Consider the following 20,706-nt stretch of genomic DNA (forward strand, 5'->3'; position numbering starts at 1 on the left):
AAAGCCCGGTGCTAGAACACTTACCTAGCACATAAACCACTAGATACAGTCTCCAGTGTGGGGTGGGGGATAGTAGAAGGAATGGGACCGCAACTGTTTACTTCTTTAGTGGTGCTAACCACATGTCACAGTGCTTGTGCTAGTCAGCCTTGACTTTGAGGGAGCAAGGCACACCAGGGAATACAGTTTCCCACCTACCTTATCTACAGGATACATATCATAGATCTGTCTCCTTTTGTGGGGAGTGGGGTAAAGGAGTAGCTGAGTTGCCAAGGTTGACCTCAAACACTTGGCCTTAAATGACTTCTTCCTCAGCCCCACAAGTAGCTGGGACTACAGGTGTGTGTTCACCGCTGTGCCTGGTTCTGTTAATTTATGAGGTTTTTTTGTTCTAAAATACTTAACAGTATCTTTTCATTTTCAGACGAGTCCTGATTGGAGCTAGGTGTGATGGTCTGTAATCTCAGGATTTTGAGGCCAAGACAGGAAGATCAAGAGTTTAAGACCAGTCTGAGTACATAGAAAAGCTCTGGTTCATAGAAGTAGAAAAAGAGAAGGAAAGGATTGTGTGGTTGCTTGCTGAATTTTAATTTAGGTTCCACTTAGTTTAAAAAGAATTTATATAGTTTTAATAGTCTTTCACTCTTTTACCTTGCAAATGCAGCCTCTTAATTCATATAATTCTTATGAATTTTTATAATAGAATACTGGTGGTTTTTTTTTTTTTTTTTTTTTTTTACATAAAAAGATGTATTTTTTATTTTATTTATGTGTATGTGTGTGCTTTCAGGGTCCAGGAGAGGGTGTCAGATCCTTCAGAACTTAAGTGACAGGCCATTGTGAGTTTCTGGAAAGTGGGTGCTGGAAATGAAGCTGAGATCCTCTGGAAAGAGCCATCTCTCCAGCTCATGTAGTGGGTTCTTTTTGGCTTTATATTAAATAACATCTCAGAGTATGGAGGGCTGTGTGGTGCTGTAAGAGGATCTCTAGGCTCTCTGGATGGGTCACTGGAGCCCGTATTTGCTAGATGATTTGAAGCTCTGGTAAGTCTTCGTCTTATCTTTCCTATCATACCTGAAGAGACACCTAAGCTATTCAGGCACATACAGGGGGCATGTGACCAGGGGAGTGTGGTGGAGTGAAGTCATGGGCATTCGGGAGGGACACAGGGGAAGGGTGCTTGGTGACAAAGCCTGGCAGCACTTCCTCAGTGGTGCACACCCTTGTCTCCTAAAGGTGAGTCACAAGTCTGCAACACTGCCATGTCTCCATCCCTTCATGCTTTCATTTCGTTATTTTATTCTTGGAGTTTTAATATCAAATCCTGAGTTCTGACCTTGGTTTTTATGGGTAGTATTTGATTATGGTAGGGGGGATGGTAAGACTGCCATCCTTCATGACACCTTGCTGGGCCTTTGAGGTACAGCATGTCACTTTAGGCTGGGTTTTTTGCTTATGTGTATGAGAGTTTTGCCTACGTGTGTTGACTGTACTACTTGGGTGCCTGGTGCCAATGGAGGCCACTGGAGTTCATCAGATCCCCTGGAACTGGTTTTACAAACACCTGTGAATTCTCACTTGGGTCCTGGAAATCAAACCCAGGTCCTCTTGCAAAAGCAGCCAGTGCTCTTAACCACTGGGCCATTTCTCCAGCCCCTCAAGGTGGTATTCTAACAGTTGAGATTGGTCTTTCCCAGGCCAAGGAGGTAGAGGTTACACTGGCAATCAGATTTGGTGAGTAGGCCTAAATTCCCTGCCTTGCTGTTGGCATCTGAGTAGCATCTGGCAGGATACGAGGTTCTACAACCAGCCTCTGTTCTGTACTGGGCGGTGTTCAAGACACTGGAAATGGTATTGTCTTTGGCCCTGAAGTAAAGCTAGGAAACCTCTCTGAGCCACGCATTTGCTGTCTAGAGCCAAGATTTAATGCTGGTTAATAAGATGAGCAGGTGTGTATTTCTGTAAGACAATGCTGTCTGCTGTAGGGAATCTGCATTGGGGAAGGGCCAAGAAATGAGCCATCTGTGGAGTGGGAGGAGAATGTGAGTATTGCAGTAGGTGGCATTAGCAGAACCTGGAGGTTGGGACAAGAGAAGGACAGATGTGTTGAATACTTCTGAACAAAGTTCAGTGGAGGATTCGCCAACAAAGAGGGTTTCAGAAAGATAAGGTGGGTAGGCCCTGGCTCCCTGAGCAACTGTAGGTAGCCAGTTTAGCAGATTTGGGGTTTTGAAATGGTCTCACGATGTAGTCCCCAGCTGACTAAGAACTCACTATGTAGACATAGCTGGTCTCAGACCCAAGAGTCTTACTCTGCCTCCACTAGGATTAAAGGCTCTTGGCTTTCCAAAAATACATCTTTTTTTCTTTTTTTTTGAGACAAGGTTTGTCTGTGTGACAGCTCTGGCTGTCCTGAAACTCACTTTGTAGATCAGACTTGCCTTGATCTCTGAGATCTCCCTGTCTCTGCCTCCCAAGTGGAGCTAGCCCAAAAGTGAATCTATTTAAAAAAAAAAAAAAAAAGCCATGCCTTGTTCTTAAACACACAAGCACAGATCTGTTCTGAGGCCTGCATCTATCACTTGTCTGGCAATCTTCCTTTGGTTTTTTACATAACTTGCTTCCTCATCTTTTACATGTACATATGCACATGCATGTACACATACAATCTTAGCACTTGAGGGCAGAGGCAGGCAGATCCCTGTGAGTTCAAGACCAGCATTCTCTACATAGTTACAGGCTAGCCCAGGGTTGAATAGTGAGGTCCTGTTGTGATTTTTAAAAAAGACTGATTTATTCGGGGGTGGGGGTGGCTGTAAGATGGTCCCAGCACCTATCAGACAGCTCACAGCCCTCAGGAACTAGCTGTAGAGTATCTGGCACCTGCACACATGCGTGCACACATACAAATGAACACAGGGAGGAAGTGACATCTCACTGTAGCAATTTGGTAACCTGCTTTGAGCGGCGTCTGTAGTACTCAGACTGAGAACATGGCAGATACTGAGCTGTGCTGTGTTGACAGAGACCTGTAGTTCCTGGTGTTCAGGGTCTGCCTGGCTACAGAGAATGAGCTAGAGGGGAGAGGAAGGAGAGAAACCCAAGACTGCAGTCAAGGTGAGTGCATGGATCTTGTTTGAGTCAGGAGATGCTGAGGTGCTTGCAGTCGAAGGTGATAAATGGTACGAAGAAGGGGTGTGTGTGCGTGTGTGTGCATTACACACAATGGTGCGTATGCCTGCCTTAGGAGGCGCTCTTTGATATGGCAGCATTTCTGCAGAGAACTGAAAGGTAAGAGGAAGCAAATTGTGTAAATATCCAGAGGAAGACCGCCAGCTACATGGCAGCTGCAGAGGCCTTGGAGCAGAAGTGTGCTTGTGTGTTTAAGGAACAGGCAAGAGGGTCTGCATGGCTGGAGCAGAGTAAGTCAGGAAGGAAAGGGTAGGTGAGGTCAGAAGGGAAGGGAGACATAGGCAGGTAACAGGCCTGGCTGTACGTTAGAAGGATTTGAGGTTATACACTGCATCGAATGGGAAACCACCGTAGGATCTAGAGCAGAGAAAGGATGCACACCAGTGTAGTATTGCCTCTAGCTGCTGTGAGGGAGGATAAGTTCTACTTCAGGCACGTGGTTGTACTTGTTCAGAATGGTAAGCAGCTATTTAATCCCCAGGCTTACTGGCTTTTGCAGGCCCCTGTACCTGTTCTGCCAAAGAACTCTGAGCTGGTGTCTGTGCCCAGAGAGTGGTGCACCCAGGCAGCTGTGGTCCAGGATAGAGCCTGGCTGCAGGCCCTCTGTGCAGTTATCAGGGCAAGTGGCACCTAGTGGCACTGCCAGGAAAAGCTTAGCTTTTACATGAGTGCTGACTCATTGCCATAGTGAACCAGGCCTGAAGAACTTCTGCATGGGTTTGCAGCAACCTCAGCCCCTAATCTCCCATCACTTAGCCACGCTGGGGTCTTCCAAGTTTCTCTTTTTATATATGACTTCTAGTCTTACTAGGGACATTATCAACCCTATCCCCCTTTGAGAAGGGGCAAAGAATGCCCAGGATTTCCAGGGAATGTACATGAATGATATTGTGAGGAATTCTGGGGTCCAGGGACATGGCCCAGTTGGTAAAGTGCATGCTATTCGGATCCCCTGCATGGATGTATAGGGTAGGTGTGGCAGCACATGCCTGAAAACAGCACTGGCAGACAGGCTACCTGGAGCTCAGTGACCAGCCAAACTGCTTAGCTGAAGCAATGCCAGGTTCAGTGAGAGATCCTGTCTTAATATGAAGCTGGGTGTGGTGCTGCATGCCTTTAATCCCAGTACTCAGGAGCAGAGGCAGGCAGATCTCTGAGTTCAAGGCCAGCCTGGTCTACATAGTGAGTTCCAGGATAGCCAAAGCTATCTTGTCTCAAACAAAACACCCACTATCTACCTCTGGCCTCCGCATGTTTGCACAGGCACATACATGTGCACCATGAACACTCATGCACACGAACTGAATAGAAGTGTAGTGTTTAGCGAGACTCTAGGGTAGACAGATCCATGGCACTGACCAGAAGACGTATGTATAATGTTAGCCTAGAGTAAGGTTTCTCAGGCCAGGGCTTGGGATCCTGGCCCGAGCTTTCTGAGTAGCAAGCTGTACACTGAGTGCCAGAGCAGCTGGTTCCCCAAGGGCCATGCCCAATGATTACACCCTGTGGAATCCTGCTCAGCTAAGTGACTTGGTTTGGGTTACTGCTATGATGAGATCACTGACAGGAACAAATTGGGGAGGAAAGGGTTCATTTGATTTATGTTTCCACATTTATTGTCCATCTCTGAAGGAAGTTAGGACAGGAACTCAATCATGGCAGCAACCTGGAGGTGGGAGCTGACATAGAGGCCATGGAGGATGCTGCTTACTGGCTTCCTCCCGAGAGCTTGTTCAGCCTGTTTTCATATAGAACCCAGGACCTCCTGCCCAGCGGTGGCCCAACCCACAGTGGGCTGGGCCCTCCCACATCAATCATTAATTAAGAAAAGGTTCTACAGGCTTGCCTACAGCCCAATCCTATGGTGGCATTTTCTCAATTGAGATTTTTCTCAGACACCCCTAGTCTGTGTCAGGATGACATAAAATTAGCCTGCACAGTTGGTTACTTATCTTAAAGAGTCTGAGAGACCCTAGACTAACTCAAGAGGAAGAGGGCAGGAGTGCTATGCCATGGCTCTGGGAGCCCGCACCCAGAGAATCCAGCCTGGCTGCCCTTGGCTGGCAAGAGTAGGTAGGAAGGTGTTGTTAGGAGTCCTGTCCTTGAACATCTCTGGCTCTGTGCCAGCTACCAGTGACAACCCAGATCACTGGGAGACCTGTGTGCTCAAGGCTTGGGAGGTGTGAGACCAAGACGGACAGTAACAGCATGGTTGGCAGCTATAAAATTCAGGAAAAACGAGCCTCTTTGATTCCCCAGGGAAATGTTCTTGTTAATTCTCAATTCCAAAGCTCCTACTTAGATGGCTTGGCTCAAGTTAGTAGAGGAGTGGCAGGCAGGAGAGTTAGGGACACCATTTGGATAGCATACATACTCTGCTAGGCTAACAAGTTCAGTGCCCACTGGGAGTGAGGCAGCCTGGAACCCTGACAGACCAGACGAAGTAGGGGTTTGGAGTGGTTGTGGAGCAATTTAGTTTTGCTTTGACAGCTAACATTTTCCAGAACTGGCGCCCAGAGGAAGGAAAATCAGAAATTGCCACTTCATACATCTTTCACTCATTTTGTTCATATTGCCCAGAGCATAGTATTAGATCTAGGTGAGTGTGTGAGGGTTGTGGGGGGTGGGGTGGGGCGGGGCGTCCTCTCCTCCCCCACCCTGCTCATTCATCCACCCTCTGGCTTTGCTCCAGGTCAGGTGAAGATCACCTTGGACTGATTAAGGCACCAGATACTTGAACTCTTTTTTTTTTTTTTTCTTAAAAACTATAGCATTATTTATGTGCATGTGCTTGACTGCATGTATATTGTACCCTGAATGCATGCCTGGTACCCAGGAAGGCCAGAAAAGCGCATCAGATCTCCTGGAACTAGAGTTATAAAAGGTTGTGAGCCACCATGTCACCATGTGGGTGCTAGGAATCAAACCCAGGTCATCTGGAAGAACAGCACTAGTGTTCTTTTTTTTTTTTTTTTAAGATTTATTTATTTATTATATATAAGTACACTGTAGCTGCCTTCAGACACACCAGAAGAGGACATCAGATCTCATTACAGATGGTTGCAAGCCACCATGTGGTTGCTGGGATTTGAACTCAGGACCTCTGGAAGAGCTGTCAGTGCTCTTAACCACTAAGCCATCTCTCCAGCCCAGCACTAGTGTTCTTAACCACTGAGCCCCCTCCACCCCTAAAGTAAAATCTTGTAACCCGTTTATCTGCTGACTGAAGATGCCAAGGGTTGGGGGAAGACCCCAGATTCTGGGCTGCTTGCCTTTACCTCTTCTGAACCTCAGCATCTCAGTGGCATGGGAAATCAGAGGAAGGTTTCAGATCCCAACTCTTTGTTCCTACTCTTAGGGCAAGAAAGGCAGCACCAGGGAGGTGACTGGATTGCGGGTTCCCCAGGCCCAGTGCCCTGGGCAAAGCAGCAGAGTTGGAGGCTGGGCTATCTAGAGCCATGTGTCTTTCAAAACAGTCCCCTTTCCTCAGGTGCCATCTGTCCTGCCTGTTGAACTTGCTGGTGGCCACAGCCCCATCACTTCTGCCCTGGCTGCTAAGGTTGAATGCAAGACACTGGCAGATGGGTACAGTTCTAGGAACCAGACCATAGAGCCAACCAGAGTGTAACTGCAGGTCAGTCTCCCAGCAGGGGACTGAGACTAAGTCTGGACACGTCCTCAGCTAGTGCATCCCTACCCCACCCTCCTGCCTTCCTGGCTCAGCCAGCCCAGCCCAGCCCAGCCCTGAGGAGAGCACTGGCAGCTGGAGCTGGGAAAAGCATGGTAGAGCCAAGAACAACAGAGGCCCCGCCTGGGTGCTGCACAGACCCTCTTCTGGCCTGTGGTAGCCCCTCCTTCTGCCTCAGCCTTTCCTATTGTTTCTTTTCAGCCTCCTGTGCTGTCTTCCCGGTCCTATTTGCCTCCCTTTGCCAGACCCCAGGCTGCCCTTGCAGGTCACAGCATCTTCTGCCTTTGGTTGGAAACTTAGGGTTCTCAGGGTCCTCTGTCCTCCTTTCCTGGTTCTCATAAAGTTCCCTTCTGTACCCGAATGTTTCTGGAAGGTGGGGTGCTTCCATTCTAGTCCCTGAGCCTGTCTTACAGCTTTGGGGGTCTACTGCCCTTCATCCTGCTATAATGACAAAGCCTGGGTCTCTGACCCAGAGTACAAGAAAGAGTCCCTTTTGCTTGGAGGACCTCAGTGAAAGATAGGCTGTAGCTCTAGGCTCTCTATGGTAGTCCTGAGGGTGCAAGGGCTCAGGAGACACAACTCTCCTGCATGACAGCCAGCCTTTCTTCTGGCTCAGAACACTACCTTCACCTCCTGTAGAAATGTCAGACCCAAACTCACTGGCTTTTACTTTGGAAGTCCAGGTCAATACTGACCCAGTAGAGACAATAATACCACACTCAGCAAAACCCTCCAACAGTACTGACCTCGAAGAGTCTCTATTTCTAGTTGGGGGTGAGGTGGGTATCCTGTAACTTTCCTGCTCTTCCTATCCCCAGTCAACCCTAGTGATCCAAGCCCCATACTGCAGCCCTACAGCAGTCTACCCTCTTGTTCCTTGCTGCCATCTCAGCTCATTTCTCTTCCTCTGCTGGAAGCCTGAGACCACCTTCCTCCCAGCCACACAATGGAGCAAAGCACTCTTCGCTGGTCTGTTCCTCACTCCATCCTCTGCTTGCCTCTGCTTCCCTATTGTGTCTGCAACTCCTGTCGGGAGAGGGGGCCCCAAGGGCAGTATTATATGGTCACAGGAATGGGGTCACTTGGGGCATATCTGCAGCAGATTTGGTTATAATTAAAAGACCAGAGGCACCGGGAAATTCCTTTCCTTATTGATCCCAGTGGGAAATTAAAGCCAGTAGTTTAGCTTGAGGCTCTTAATGGTGGCAGCTCCTCCCATTGAACAGCTCTGAGGCCCTAGCTAGCCCCTGCCCCTTTGTTAGTTGGATACCCCATCCACTGCTGCTAGCCCTCCCTAGGAGTCATCCCTCAGTGTCTCTTTCCAGCTGCTCATGTCTGCTGTTCCCTTGGAATAAAAGAGTTGCCGGAGGCTGGAAATCCCAGCCCTAGCCAGTCAGCATACCCCCCTTGTTCCTTCAGCAAAGTCGGGGTGCTTGGAGCTCTGGCCCTGAACTGCCAAACCACAAACACATCTGGAAAGAATTCCCCGCCCAGTCCCACTTACTTCCCTTTGTCTTTTCTGTCTCTGGAAATCCTAGCTAGTTGCTAGAGGAGGGAGGTGGTGGGGAGAAAGGGAAGGAGTGGGCCCAGGGCTCCTACTGCCACCTGAGGGAATTTCCTCCCAGGCTCTAGCCTCTGTGGGACTCTCCACCTGGCCTGTGTTCCTCTCAACTACCATCCCAGACCTTCCTAGGCTGTCTTGTCATCCTGACGACCATGGGTAAAGTTCTCAAGGCTCTTGGAAAAGCGCGAGCTTGCCCTGCCCTTTTCTCTTGTGAGAGGGAAAATGCTACCTGAGTAGGAGAGCGGACTATGGGCTCCAGGGGTCTGGAGAAGTGGAAGTGGGACACAATGACCAGTATGGGAGGTAGGGACACTGGGGGTGGGGGTGGGGAGACGCAGGCTCCTGTATTTTGACTTGTTCTTTCCCCAGGCCACACCTCATTTCTTGATCTAGAAGCCGGATTTCACAGTCAGAACCTAAAATCATCTCATTGTGCCCACAGTAAAGCTACACTGAAGCGGGGAGGGTTGTAACCTGTACTCACCACTCCCAGGATTCCTTTCTCCCCACCTAAGCATCAGTTTGCAACGATGAAACTGCTAGACCCGTGTGCCTCTTCCAGAAGCCTATGCCTGCTACGCCCCCTCATCCCTAAATGAGCGTTCCTTTAAAATCTAGAGTCCCAGACTCAGGCTGACATGTCCCACTCCCTTCTGAGTGTTGGTAGCAGGGTAGGGGGTGGGGAGAGCAGCGATCCAGAAGCCCTTCTGAGAGGTAGCCTTCCTCCCTCATCCTTTCAAGTTTTCCACACTCCATTGTTGGGATTGCCTCGATGTAGGCCTGATTCGCATGACACTGGCCTCTGGTTGAGGTTAATCCTCCAGGCCCTGTCCTCAGCTCAGTTCGACCCTCCACCAAAGCCTGTCAGTCCCCAATTCACAGGTCAGGGCTGCCTGCTCCAACCTTGGCCACCTAGACAAGGAGGGGCTAGGCGGGGATCCTATTTGAGATCCTGAGGGGACTACAGGGAGGGCCCCGGGAGGCTGGGGGCAAACGCCCAAGCAAGGGCAATCGCTTCTAGCTGCAGCATAGAGCGGCGGCGTGGTTTCTGGCTTTGGGTTACCGGCATGCCTCCGAGGTCTCGCCTGTCCTTTCTGCTCCTGTCTCTCCGCCTTTCCACTAGGGTCTCACCCACTTAAAAAAAATCACCCTCGGAGAGGCTGGCCCGCCGCACTTTAAACTCTGAACCGGGACATCTCAGACCCACCCCTTCCCTGCACAGCCAGCCTTCCCCCAACGCCAGTGGCACCGCGGCATGCGGAGTGGGGGGGGGGGCGGGGCGGGGAGCGATTGGCGTCTTTTCCCCCCTCGTGGCCCAGGGGGCCCAGGGAAGCGTAGCCACCGAGAAAGCGCCTTAATAAAGAGTCTTGTCAAGTGATTGGCTGTGACCTCTGCCCTTCTAGCCTCGAGCCGGGGGCTCCTGCTTAACCCTTCATTGTCCGTCCAATGCTTGGAGAGGAATGAATGAGTTGCCTTGTGCTCACTTCAGGCGTCCCCAGGCACTGCTCGAACCCAGGGCTGAGTCAAGGGGTAGAGAACAGAGCGGCACCTCCCAGTCACCCAAAGGAACGCTTGACTTCCGTGCTGTTCCATTGGGTCCATTTCGACTGCTGGTTGCCGGGGGCCCCAATTCTTGCATGAGTGGGGTCTCCAGATGTCTGGCGCCGAGCTGTTCAGAGCACCGAGTCTGGTAGAGGACTAGTAGAGGGCTGGTGAAATGGGACCTGTGTTCGCCCTGCAGGCCGAGAGACCGGAGCAACCATGACCCAGGCAGGCTAACTGTGCCCTGGGCTTGCCAGAGGCACAAACCTCGTTCTTGTCTTCTGATGCTTCCCCATCCGCCTACTGATGCGGGAGAAGGGTATCTTGGCCCTTAGAGAACCCTGGACCCACCCACAGTTCTAGAAACAGGCGGGATTCCGGAAAGGATGGGGGTGAAGTGGTCACAGAGCAGGGCCCCCAGGTGGTGCGGAAGGCGGGGCGGGGGCGGGGCCGTCTCATGCACCAGCTGGGTATAAAAGCCTAGAGCTCTGGCGCCCAGCGGCTGTGCAATTGTCCTCCACGCGGCTTGGTCCCCAGGTGGAAGGATCTGTTCTGCAAAGGGGACAGCAAGGTACCTTTAGGCTAAAGGACTCGGCGTCCAGTATTCTAGTTGAAGATCTAAAGAGAAAGCCACCTTGCTGCCACTATGCCTAACTTTTCTGGCAACTGGAAGATCATCCGATCGGAAAACTTTGAAGAAATGCTAAAAGCTCTGGGTAAGGAGGTTTTCATGAGTTGGGAAGGGGGGCAAAAAGGGCGCTGGGGTCTTTAGAACTGAGGCCGAATAAACGAAAGGAGGCCGAATCAGGGAGTGGGTGCCTGGGAGTCTGCATCCCAGAAAAGGGGCGTGCCGGATACCCTGGGTCCTAGGGCACTAGGCCCAAGACTTAAATCCTACTTTCTGAGGCTGGGCTCCCACCGGTGCCAGCTTCAACGGTGACTCAGAGCCTGTGAATCAAGTAAAAACCAAGAGCACGAGGTTAGTCTCAGGAGGGTTTGACTAGCCTCGGCGCCTGGACCTGCTGACCAGGACACCTGGCTCTGAGCTTTGAGAATCCAGTATTCAGGCAGGGAGCCCTTAGGAGACATTCCAAGCTCTTTCCACGTACCCTAACAGTAACCCAATCCGGGCGACAGGTCCATTACCCTCAACGCTTGGCTCCGCCCACCAGGTGGTCCACCACTTCACCTCCCAGACCCTCCCCCACACCTTGCACTTCCCACTCCAGTCTCCCCACCCCACCGCCACCTGTGAGACAAATATTTTCCTACAGCAACCGGCTCCAAAGCCCTAAAACCCGCTCCGGACAATTACCACTTTCTTGGATTTCAACAAATGTCGTCGTGTGAAACACCAATCCCCATTTCCGAAAGTCTAGGATTGCCTCCCTCCTAGCCACGGACCAGCTGCACCCTGCGCAACTTGGCTGTTAGCCAAGGGTGGGAACACAGAATCCACCCAGACTTTCCCTGCCCAACTTCGTTTACCTTCTAGGATGGGACTGGGCTAGAAGGTATAGGGCAGGAGAGACATCTGAGGAGAGATGGAGTTAACCGCCCCAGGCTGTGGAAACTACCCTAGAACCTAAGGGTCAAGACGCCTTCCATTTCTGCAGTGGAGGGGAGCCCGGGTTGGAGGGAAACAGGGGATATCCTTGAAGAGCTAGGAACTATACAAAAGTGAATCTGGAGCTAAAAAGAATGCCGTGAGGGCAGTAGGGCCTCCGTTCTCATCTTTCCTTGCTGTTAGTTCTTTGTGTCAGCTAACCGCAATGATTCTTAGAGTCATATCCACTTTTCCTGCTCCGCCCTTGCGAAATTAAAGATCTAAGAACAGAAATTTTCAGAAAATCTATTACCATTCCTTCCCCCATTTGCTCTGAATTCTGGCCCCTCTCCCCAGTGGATGTGGGAGGCTGGCATCACCCCCAGGTTCCAGCCGGAGAGAAAGGCCCAACCCTATTGTCTGCCTTCAGAATGTTTGTCCTCCCTGCAGGGTCTCTCTGAGCCACGCGACTTGCTAGGGGGTAGATTGCAAACAGACCCGTTGTTACACAAACTGCCTATGTCAGCCAAGGTCAGCTGAGCCAGGACCCCAGCTCTGCAGGCACCAAGGACTAAGGGAGGTGGGGTTCTTCTGAACACAGCCTCCGAAGACTCCACAGTTCCGTTCAGGGTCCATTTTATGGAGGAGTCTCAGGGCTCACCATGATAATCACTGCAAACACAGCAGGTCTTTCAGTTGAGACTGGGTGAGTCAGCTTTGGCGCTGAGTGAAGTGTCCAGTTTTCTTCTCAGGAACCCAGAGCTATAAGATGCATGAGTATTTGTGTGAGTATATGGGGGTGGGGTGGGACCTAGCACAGTGGCAGTGTCTTGTCCCCTGTAGCACCCTGAAGGGCTAGTTCTCCATCATGTCACCAGGCTTAGAGAGGTTGGTGCCCCTACCTTCTGGTCATCCCAGCAGAGGGACGCTCTCCTTCATAACTAGAGGGTGGGGACAGGGAAGGGAAAGTATATGAGGACACAGAGACTCTAAATACACAGAGGCTGAGTGGGAAGGCCTTTGGATGATGTCAGAGAGGGGGTGGGACAGTACCATCCTTTCTTCCCCCTTCCTTCCTTCAGGACAGCAGAGCTTTCCCTTGAAAGAGACCTGGGGGGGCTGGGGATTTAGCTCAGTGGTAGAGCGCTTACCTAGGAAGCGCAAGGCCCTGGGTTCGGTCCCCAGCTCCGAAAAAAAGAACAAAAAAAAAAAAAAAAAAAAAAAAAAAAGAGACCTGGGACATTGCAGAGAGAGTCTGGTGCAGGAAACTTTGTTCAAGCCCAGTTTGGGCTTTTTCTTTTTTATTTGTATATATCGCCTGCATGTAATAATGGGTTTCACTATGTCCTGGCTTTTTTTTTTTTTTTAATGGTTTTTTTGAGTCAGGGTTTCTCCGTATATTCCTGGCTGTTCTGGAACTCACCCTGTAGACCAGGCTGGTGAGCTTGAACTCAGACATCCCCCTGCCTCTGCCTCCCAAAAGGTGTCCACCACCATGCCCCGCCCTGCTAGGCTGTGGCTCTTTCTTTCATTGTGTTTGCTTTTATCTAAAAAAAATAAAAGTTTCCAGAAAACATGAATGTGTACTTGGCCTTGTGTACCCTAAATTCTTAAACATGGAGCCATAGGACAATTAGAAAAAGCTATTTTTTTGACAGTTGAGGAATTTAAAGTCAGAAAAGTTTAAGCCCAGGGTCACCCCGTTTTCACCTGTACCTTCCTCTGCTGAGAATCTGCTCCTCGGTTTTGGGAGGGGCAGGGATTGTGCAAATAAAGACCTACCAGGGTAGAGACCTAACAGAACAGAATAGGTAGCTGGGGCAGAGAAGGAAGCAACCTGCTTGCCTGGTCTACCCTGCGAGTGGGCACAGGGAACTTAGTAACCGACAAGCCTACCTCAACTGGTCTCAAACCCAGTGGTGAGAGGCCGGGGGGGGGGGGAAGCTGCCCCTAAGGGTGCTAGGAATGGGTTGCTGGAATCTGGGGAGTCCTGTCCACCCACTGACTCAACAAGGTGGGGCCATATAGCCTGGATAGTAGTACTCTCTGCCTCGTCTGGAACCTTCTCTCTCCTTCCATTTATAGCCTTTCACGGCCCCCTCCCTTATCACCACCCCACCCATACCACACACACCCCGGCCATCCTGGCTCACACGGAGCTGCTCCTGCTGTCTCATGGCAGGGGGTGACAGGGCCATTCCTCCCCCTGCAGGGGTGAACATGATGATGAGGAAGATTGCTGTGGCTGCAGCCTCCAAGCCAGCAGTGGAGATCAAACAGGAGAATGATGACACTTTCTACATCAAAACCTCCACCACTGTTCGAACCACGGAGATTAACTTCAAGATCGGGGAGGAATTTGAGGAGCAGACTGTGGATGGGAGACCCTGTAAGGTGAGGGACAGGGAGGGTACCCCGTCACAGCATCTAATTGCCATGCCTCTCAGAGTCTAGTTTCCCTAGACTCTTTGCTCTCAGGAAGGAGTCCCTAGGGAGTGCAGGGTGCTCGAAAGGGGTCTGCCTCTTCTCCCTTTCACTTTCACCTGCCCTACTGTGAGCTCTTGGGTCCCTGGTCTCTTGCAGAGTTTGGTGAAATGGGAGAGTGAAAACAAAATGGTGTGCGAACAGAGGCTTCTGAAGGGGGAGGGCCCCAAAACCTCCTGGAGCCGAGAACTGACCAATGATGGAGAGCTAATCCTGGTGAGTCCTGCCCCATCCCACCTCCTGGAGGAACCCCTGCTGCCTACTGTGGTCTGTGCTCAAGGCTCTGGCCACACCCCTCATCCTCCCAATGGGGGCTGTTTGGAAATGCCAACCCTTTTGGGTGCAACAAAGATGAACCCAGAGGAGCTCAGAGTGTTCCAGCAGGCTCTCTCTTCCTGACTGCCTCTGGACTCCAGGAGAAAGTGGGTTTCTGCTTGATCCCTAGCAACCGTCCCCCACCCCCACCCCACCACCACATTCTACCTCCCATCCCCTCCCTCCCTCCTATAATGAGCAAGGTGCCCGGGTGCTTCACCAGCTAACTACCTCTATCCTTACAGACCATGACAGCAGACGACGTTGTATGCACCAGGGTCTACGTCCGAGAGTGAGTGCCTATGTCCAAGAACTTCTTCTGGAGGCCACAAACCTCCCTCCCATGTCCATTTTACAAACTAGCTCTCCCCTTACTCCTGAGGGTCACTCTCTATGCCAGAGAGGGGCAGACTACCAAAGCTCAGAACCCTTCCATTTGCCTGGTCAGAAGTCCCAGCTCCATACCAGGATCCTTCCTGGAAGAGACTGTCTCTCTGGCCTCTACTCTTTATCCTTGTAGTCCAAGTGATTTAGAATATTTATTGGTTAATTTTATTAAAATGTTTTAAAATGTAAAATCCGTCTGTGGCTCCCTGGCAGTGGTATTCAATGGTCCAGCTTAGCCTTGTCTGAAGTGTAATGGGAGAGGGCGCCATCACAGTATGTCAGCTACAGACCCTGCCTTACCTGCCTGCCGTGAGTACCTCCTCTATTCCCTTCCCAGCCTTGGCTTCCTCATCAGAGTATGGGCTTCTAGGGAGCTGACTCCCACTCTCTCACCTGTTTTCCCTAGTGGCGACATGCACTGGTCTCCCACATGGTTCCAGATGAGCTCATTAACACCCACAGGCTGACCTTGCCTAGGTCTCTCAGAGAAAGGTCTCCTGCCTGCCAGAACCTTGTATCTGCCACTGTCTTTCCTCCCCACCTCTAGAGCTCCCTCAGGCCCTTTCTGTTCCTGGCTTCCCATCTCCCAGGCTTCTTAGAGGTCCCTCCTGAACCTATAGAGTAGATATTGAGGTGTTCCAGAGAGTGACAAGGCAAGTTACCAAGCATTTTGTGCCCCCCCCCATTTTTCTTTTTAAAACACAGCACTGGTAGGGTTTTTTTTTCATCTTTTAAATTTTTATTTTATTATTTTCTGTGTATGACTGCTTTGCCTGCATGCATGTCTGTCCGTCTACCACATGCATGCCTGGTACCTGGGGAGGTGGGGAGCCCCCATGTGGGTGCTAGGAATCGAACCCTGGTCCTTTGCAAGAACAACATGTGCTTTTAACCACTGGGTCAGCTCCTCAGCCTCTATCACTTTTGTTTCGTTTTTGTTTTCTGAGACAGGGTTTCTCTGTGTAGCCTTGGCTGTCCTGGAACTCACTTTGTAGACCAGGCTGGCCTCAAACTCAGAGATCCACCTACCTCTCTACCTCCCAAGTGCTGGGATTACAGGTGTGTGGCACCATTACTGCCCACAAAACTGTTTCAAAGCATGGTGGCTAATACCTTTAATCCTAGCACTTGGGAGGCTGAAGCAGTGAGTGAGTTTGAGGCCAGCCTAAGTAGTGTGACTGGTCTCAGAGTGACACAGGGATAAGTGCTTGCTATAGGAGCATGAGCACCCACGTTTGGATCCTTGGAACTCACACAGTATAGCTGGATGTGGTAGCATTCTTCCAGGGAGATAGGAGGCAGAGAGAGACAAGAATCCCAGGAGGCTCATGGGCTAACCTGGTATACATAGTGGTGACCAGCAAAACAGAAAGAGAACTTATTTCAGACAAAGTTGAAGATAAAAACTGACACCTGAGGCTGTCCTCTGATCTCCACTTGTGTCATGGTCTGTGTCTGCCTTCATACGTGTGTGTGTGTGTGTGTGTGTGTGTGTGTATGTGTGTGTGTGTGTGTGTGTGTGTGTGTGTGCACGCACACATAGGCACGGGGGGATAGGGAGGAAGAACACCACCAACACCACCACCACCAACAACAACAACAACAAAACCAACTCAGGACTGGGCATAGCTTGCCTGATGCTAGAGTTCTTACTTGCCTTGTGTATACAAGGCCTTGGGTTTAATCCTTAGTACTGGGAGCAGATCACAGAATTGGGGCTGGGACTGTAGTTTAGTGACAGAACACACATGCAAGGCCCCAAGTTCCATCTCCACCACCACAAAAACCAAAGTGAGCCCCATAAACTCATATGATGTTTGACTTATGTACTGGTAAATTCTACCTGGGTCTAGCTAGCTTCAGATGAAGCTGGGCCTAAAGCCTCAAAGACATCACCGACTCTCCCCGTCTGTCTATCTTGCTTATCTCTGAGTTTTGTGCACTGGTCACATTCAACCTTGTCATGGATCACTTTCCCCTTGTCAAAATGAGTTTCATATGCAACCAAGCTTCCAAAAGTACAGCCTGAAGCTCACTGACAAGAGACACTCTTCCTGGGTCCACAACCTCTTCACAACCCAAGCCTCAACTAGGGTCGGCTTGGACTGCAGGGCCGTCCTTGGACTAGTTGCTATCAACAGGACAGAGCTCAGGGACGAGTCAAGTCTGGGCCTTGAGTCACACATTGCCAAGGACCAGGCGGGACCCTGATCATTCCTCAGAAACCCAAAGGGGAGGAGGAAGTTTTTCCATGAAGGCCACTGTGATCGCAAAGCTCCTAATCCACAAAGCAGTGTTTATAAACACATGACTCTCACCATTACGAAGCTTTCAAAAAATGATGGTTTAGAGCTGGACCTGCTGGTGCTGGAGGTAGAGGCAGGAAGACGGGGCATTTGAGGCCAGCCCAGGCTACACAAGACTCAGTCTGTACAAAGCTAAACCAAAAATGATGGATCCAACTAAGCTTAATGATGCAAACCTACATTTCCAGCATGGGAAGCTAAGGCAGGAGAGATCACCTGGAAGTCTGAGGCCAGCCTGGTCTACACAGGGAAACTTTGCAAAAACACACACACACACACACACACACACACACACACACACACACACACAGAGCCAGGCGTGTGGGTGCACACCCTTATCTCAATTCTCAGGGGGCAGAGAGCTCAAGGCCAGCAGTCTATGTAGGGAGTTCCAGGACAGCCAGGGCTACATAGAGAGACCCTGTCTCAAAACAATAAAATTTCCAAAGGGAAAAGGGTCTAATGAGGTAGCCACATGGGTGAAAGTGATTGCTGTGAAACCTTAATAACTGAGTTTGATTCCTGAGACCCACAGTGGAAGGAGAACCAACTCTCGAAGGTTGTCCTCTGACCTTCACGTGTGCGCATGGCATGTACAACCCTCAGTCACACACCACACACCATAATAAAACAGCTCCCTTGGACAGCATGTGTGCTAAGCTGCAAAGCAGCATATTATATTTTTCAGAATACCAAGAGAGTGTGTGTGTGTGCGCGTGCGTGTTTCTACTTCTCTAGTTCACTCTGTGCAATTTTAGGGAAATCCTGCAAAACATAACTGTTATCACTTCAGGATTCGTCTGAAAAAACAGCCAGGGTTTGGAGTGGATGTAGGCTATTGATAGAGTGCATGCTTAGCCTGTACAAAGCCCAAATTTTCAGCAGCAGCGCTCTGAAAACAGAAACAAAATCAGATAAAATAACAAAGCAAAAATTACCTTAGCTGTCTCTTTATGTCCAAAATGGAATATAACTGGTGTTTGAGGACCTTTACGTGGCCCCCCACCCACTCCACATTTGGTTTCCTCAAGGCTTGCTGCCTCCACCTGTTGGCCCTCAGCCGTCTCCCTCAGCTTGGCTCTGGGAAGTGCATTGCCATTTCAATGTCCAAGGCTTCCTCTCCTAGGTCAGAGGAAGTCTCTGGGCCAGGTCACAGGCCTTTAAAAGAGGTTTGGGGTGTTTTATTTGGCTGCTAGGAAGGAATTGGGTTAGAGAAAGGAAAGCAATTGAATAGGCAGGAGGCCAATGTCTGATCCAAGGTGGAGAAAAGAATGGCGGAGAATGTGGACTCCCTCTACAGATGGGAGGAATTGAGAGTGCCATGTGCTGAGCAAGACCCTGGGACACCTAGTTTTGTTTTTTACAAACGGGGAAAAGTCTGTTGAGGACTGGCTGCAGAAACAGGGTCTGGTTTCTTGTTGGAGTTCACAAGTCAGCTTCAGGCCTTGCTTCCTCTGTTTCTTCCTACCTTGTCTGTCCCCAGCCTTCAATATGGCCCCTATGCTGCCCTCCCCTGGTGTCCTGGGGTCTGAATTCATGGAGTTGAGCTCCTCAATCTGATTGCAGGCTCCTGAGAGTCAAGGACTTCCTGAGAGGTTTGTACCTCTGGCCCCTTCCCTGGGCTCTCTGTTCACAGCTAGGATGACAGGGAAATTACAGCCCTGGCTATGGTGATGGGATCAGGGTGTTCCCACCTGACTCAACTGTGAGAGAGCTCCAGCTTCCTGCCCCACCACAGTCCCAGCTGCCAGCAGAGCCTCTTTCCCTGTCTTACCTGAGTAAATCTTCCTTACTCAACAGTGTTGCAGGTAACAAGGGCCTCTCCGATCCCCCACCCACCACATCCATCCCCGAGAATCTGTGTGGTCTCTGTAGGTAGAGCCTTCTCTCACTGAAGCCCACATTTCTAAGAGCGTAACCACAGGAAAGCCAAGCCTCCAATCCAGGAAGCCAGAGAGAGATAAAGCAGAGACAAGGGAAAGGGACCTGTGGGAAGAGATGGCTGGGGGACTGCCAGGCACTGGCAGAGACTATCAGTAGGGAGAAGTGGAGACGATTTTTCCAACTCCTGCCCTCCAAGAGACAGGAGCTTTGAGCTAAGGGAAAGGCCCAGTAAAGACAAAACTTAGAGATCCTGGATACAGATGAAAAGGACAAGGGAAGACCCAGGACAGGGCTCAGTGGACCTCTGAGGTCCCCAGCACCAGACACCAATACCACAAGTGGTAAGACAGCCAAAGTAGATATTGCATGTGGGCACACATGTGCATGCACATGTACATACACAGACACACACAGACACACACAGACACACACAGACACACACACACACACAGACACACAGACACACAGACACACACACACACACACACACACACACACACACACACACAAACACACACACTCCACCTAGAAGGAGAGCCAGAGGATGGGAAAGAGACAAAGAATAAGAGAGAAGGCTGAACTGGGAGATGGGGTTAGGGAGGGTCAGAAAAAGTAAGATCTGGACCCAGAGGGCTGAGATTCTCTAATGGGCAGGGTGAGGGAAGAAAGGGCCAGACCCTATGACCCCAGGGCCTGACAAAGCTTATGGCCCTCTGCAGGCCAAGATGGATGGGACTGGATGCCATAGCCTTTGTGGTGGAGAAGAAAGAATGCTGCTTTAAGGACGTCCTGAGGCAGTGGGGGCAGGGGTGACCCCACCCTTTTCCTCCCTGAAGGAACTTCAGTGTTGGTGAGAATTGGGGAATGGGCTGAGTCCAACCAGGTGTTTTTCCAGGCTGGGCCATCTGTCCCACTTGAGCAGGACAGGGGACAGGGGACAGGGCAGAGAGTGTGACTATGGTTGAGTTATAGGTAAATAAGGGCAAACAGGCAGAGGAAGGTCCCTGTGGAGGCCACTGAAAATGTCCGAGGGACCAGCAAAGGTACCTTGCCCAGGTTTTTCCACCTCTCCTTCAGGCCTGGCACTGCCCTCCTGACCTGGCTTCCTCTTGCCTTTGCCCTGTTGGCTCTGCTAGTCGAGAAACCAGTTCTGTTCCTGCCTGGATAAGGATCTTAGCGAGCTCTTTCCAGGCCACTGCAGAAACCTGTCAGGTCAACAGTACCTGTGACAGCACCAACAGTTGTGAGAACCCATACCACACCTCCCTGTCCCTCCTACATCAGCCAGCCATGGCCCCTTAGCCTTAGTGGCCTGCTTCAGGGTGAACCCTCTTCTCTAACTCTGTGGCCCAGAAGTACCTCCAGGTGTGTCCACCTGGCCTCTTCCTGGATGCTCTTCAGAGCAGGTGGAAAAGGCAGAGCTCTCCCTTGGCTTTTTCTTGGGTGCCCAGAAGCCAGGCACAGCTTCTGGTGACTTCCTTTCCTCATCAGCCCCTCCCTAGCCCCTCCCTAGCTCCCCATAGCTGCTGTAATAATTGTCCCCCTTAGCAGGCAGGGGAGACCCTTGCACAGTCACTAGCCTAAAGGGTTGACCTCACTTAACCCCTCCCCCCTGGGCTCTTTGTGGGCCATCATTCATTTTCTGTGACACCCTAGCCTCTTTCTTGTCCTTTGGAATAGAGGCTCCCTTTTCCTTAGAGAAAAGACCGAAAGGTCAACTCTATTTTTCTTCTTCTTCATCAAAAATCTCTGACTTTGTCAGCTACTCCAAAACCCAAGGCCCCTCCTTGTTCCTCTT

The 20,706-nt window shown here is 50.7% G+C and overlaps 1 protein-coding gene across 1 annotated transcript; it reads left to right on the forward strand.

The window, feature by feature from the left end:
• Nucleotides 1-10,530: 10,530 nt before the first annotated feature.
• On the forward strand, nt 10,531-14,877 carry Crabp2 (cellular retinoic acid binding protein 2). Its single transcript, NM_017244.2, has 4 exons — nt 10,531-10,702; nt 13,745-13,926; nt 14,116-14,232; nt 14,577-14,877. The coding sequence occupies exons 1-4, from the start codon at nt 10,633-10,635 to the stop codon at nt 14,625-14,627; spliced, it is 420 nt and encodes a 139-aa protein (NP_058940.1). The 5' UTR covers nt 10,531-10,632; the 3' UTR covers nt 14,628-14,877.
• Nucleotides 14,878-20,706: the final 5,829 nt, after the last annotated feature.

This window comes from Rattus norvegicus, chromosome 2 (genome assembly GCF_036323735.1).
Source record: "Rattus norvegicus strain BN/NHsdMcwi chromosome 2, GRCr8, whole genome shotgun sequence".
In the NCBI taxonomy this organism is placed as follows: domain Eukaryota; kingdom Metazoa; phylum Chordata; class Mammalia; order Rodentia; family Muridae; genus Rattus; species Rattus norvegicus.

Excerpts from the sequence above, each read along its gene's own strand:
- Crabp2 (NM_017244.2), top strand. The coding sequence starts at position 10,633 with ATGCCTAACTTTTCTGGCAACTGGAAGATCATCCGATCGGAAAACTTT. Across the intron at positions 13,927-14,115 it reads TGGATGGGAGACCCTGTAAG|AGTTTGGTGAAATGGGAGAG; the intron begins GTGAGGGACAGG and ends GGTCTCTTGCAG. Across the intron at positions 14,233-14,576 it reads ATGATGGAGAGCTAATCCTG|ACCATGACAGCAGACGACGT; the intron begins GTGAGTCCTGCC and ends CTATCCTTACAG.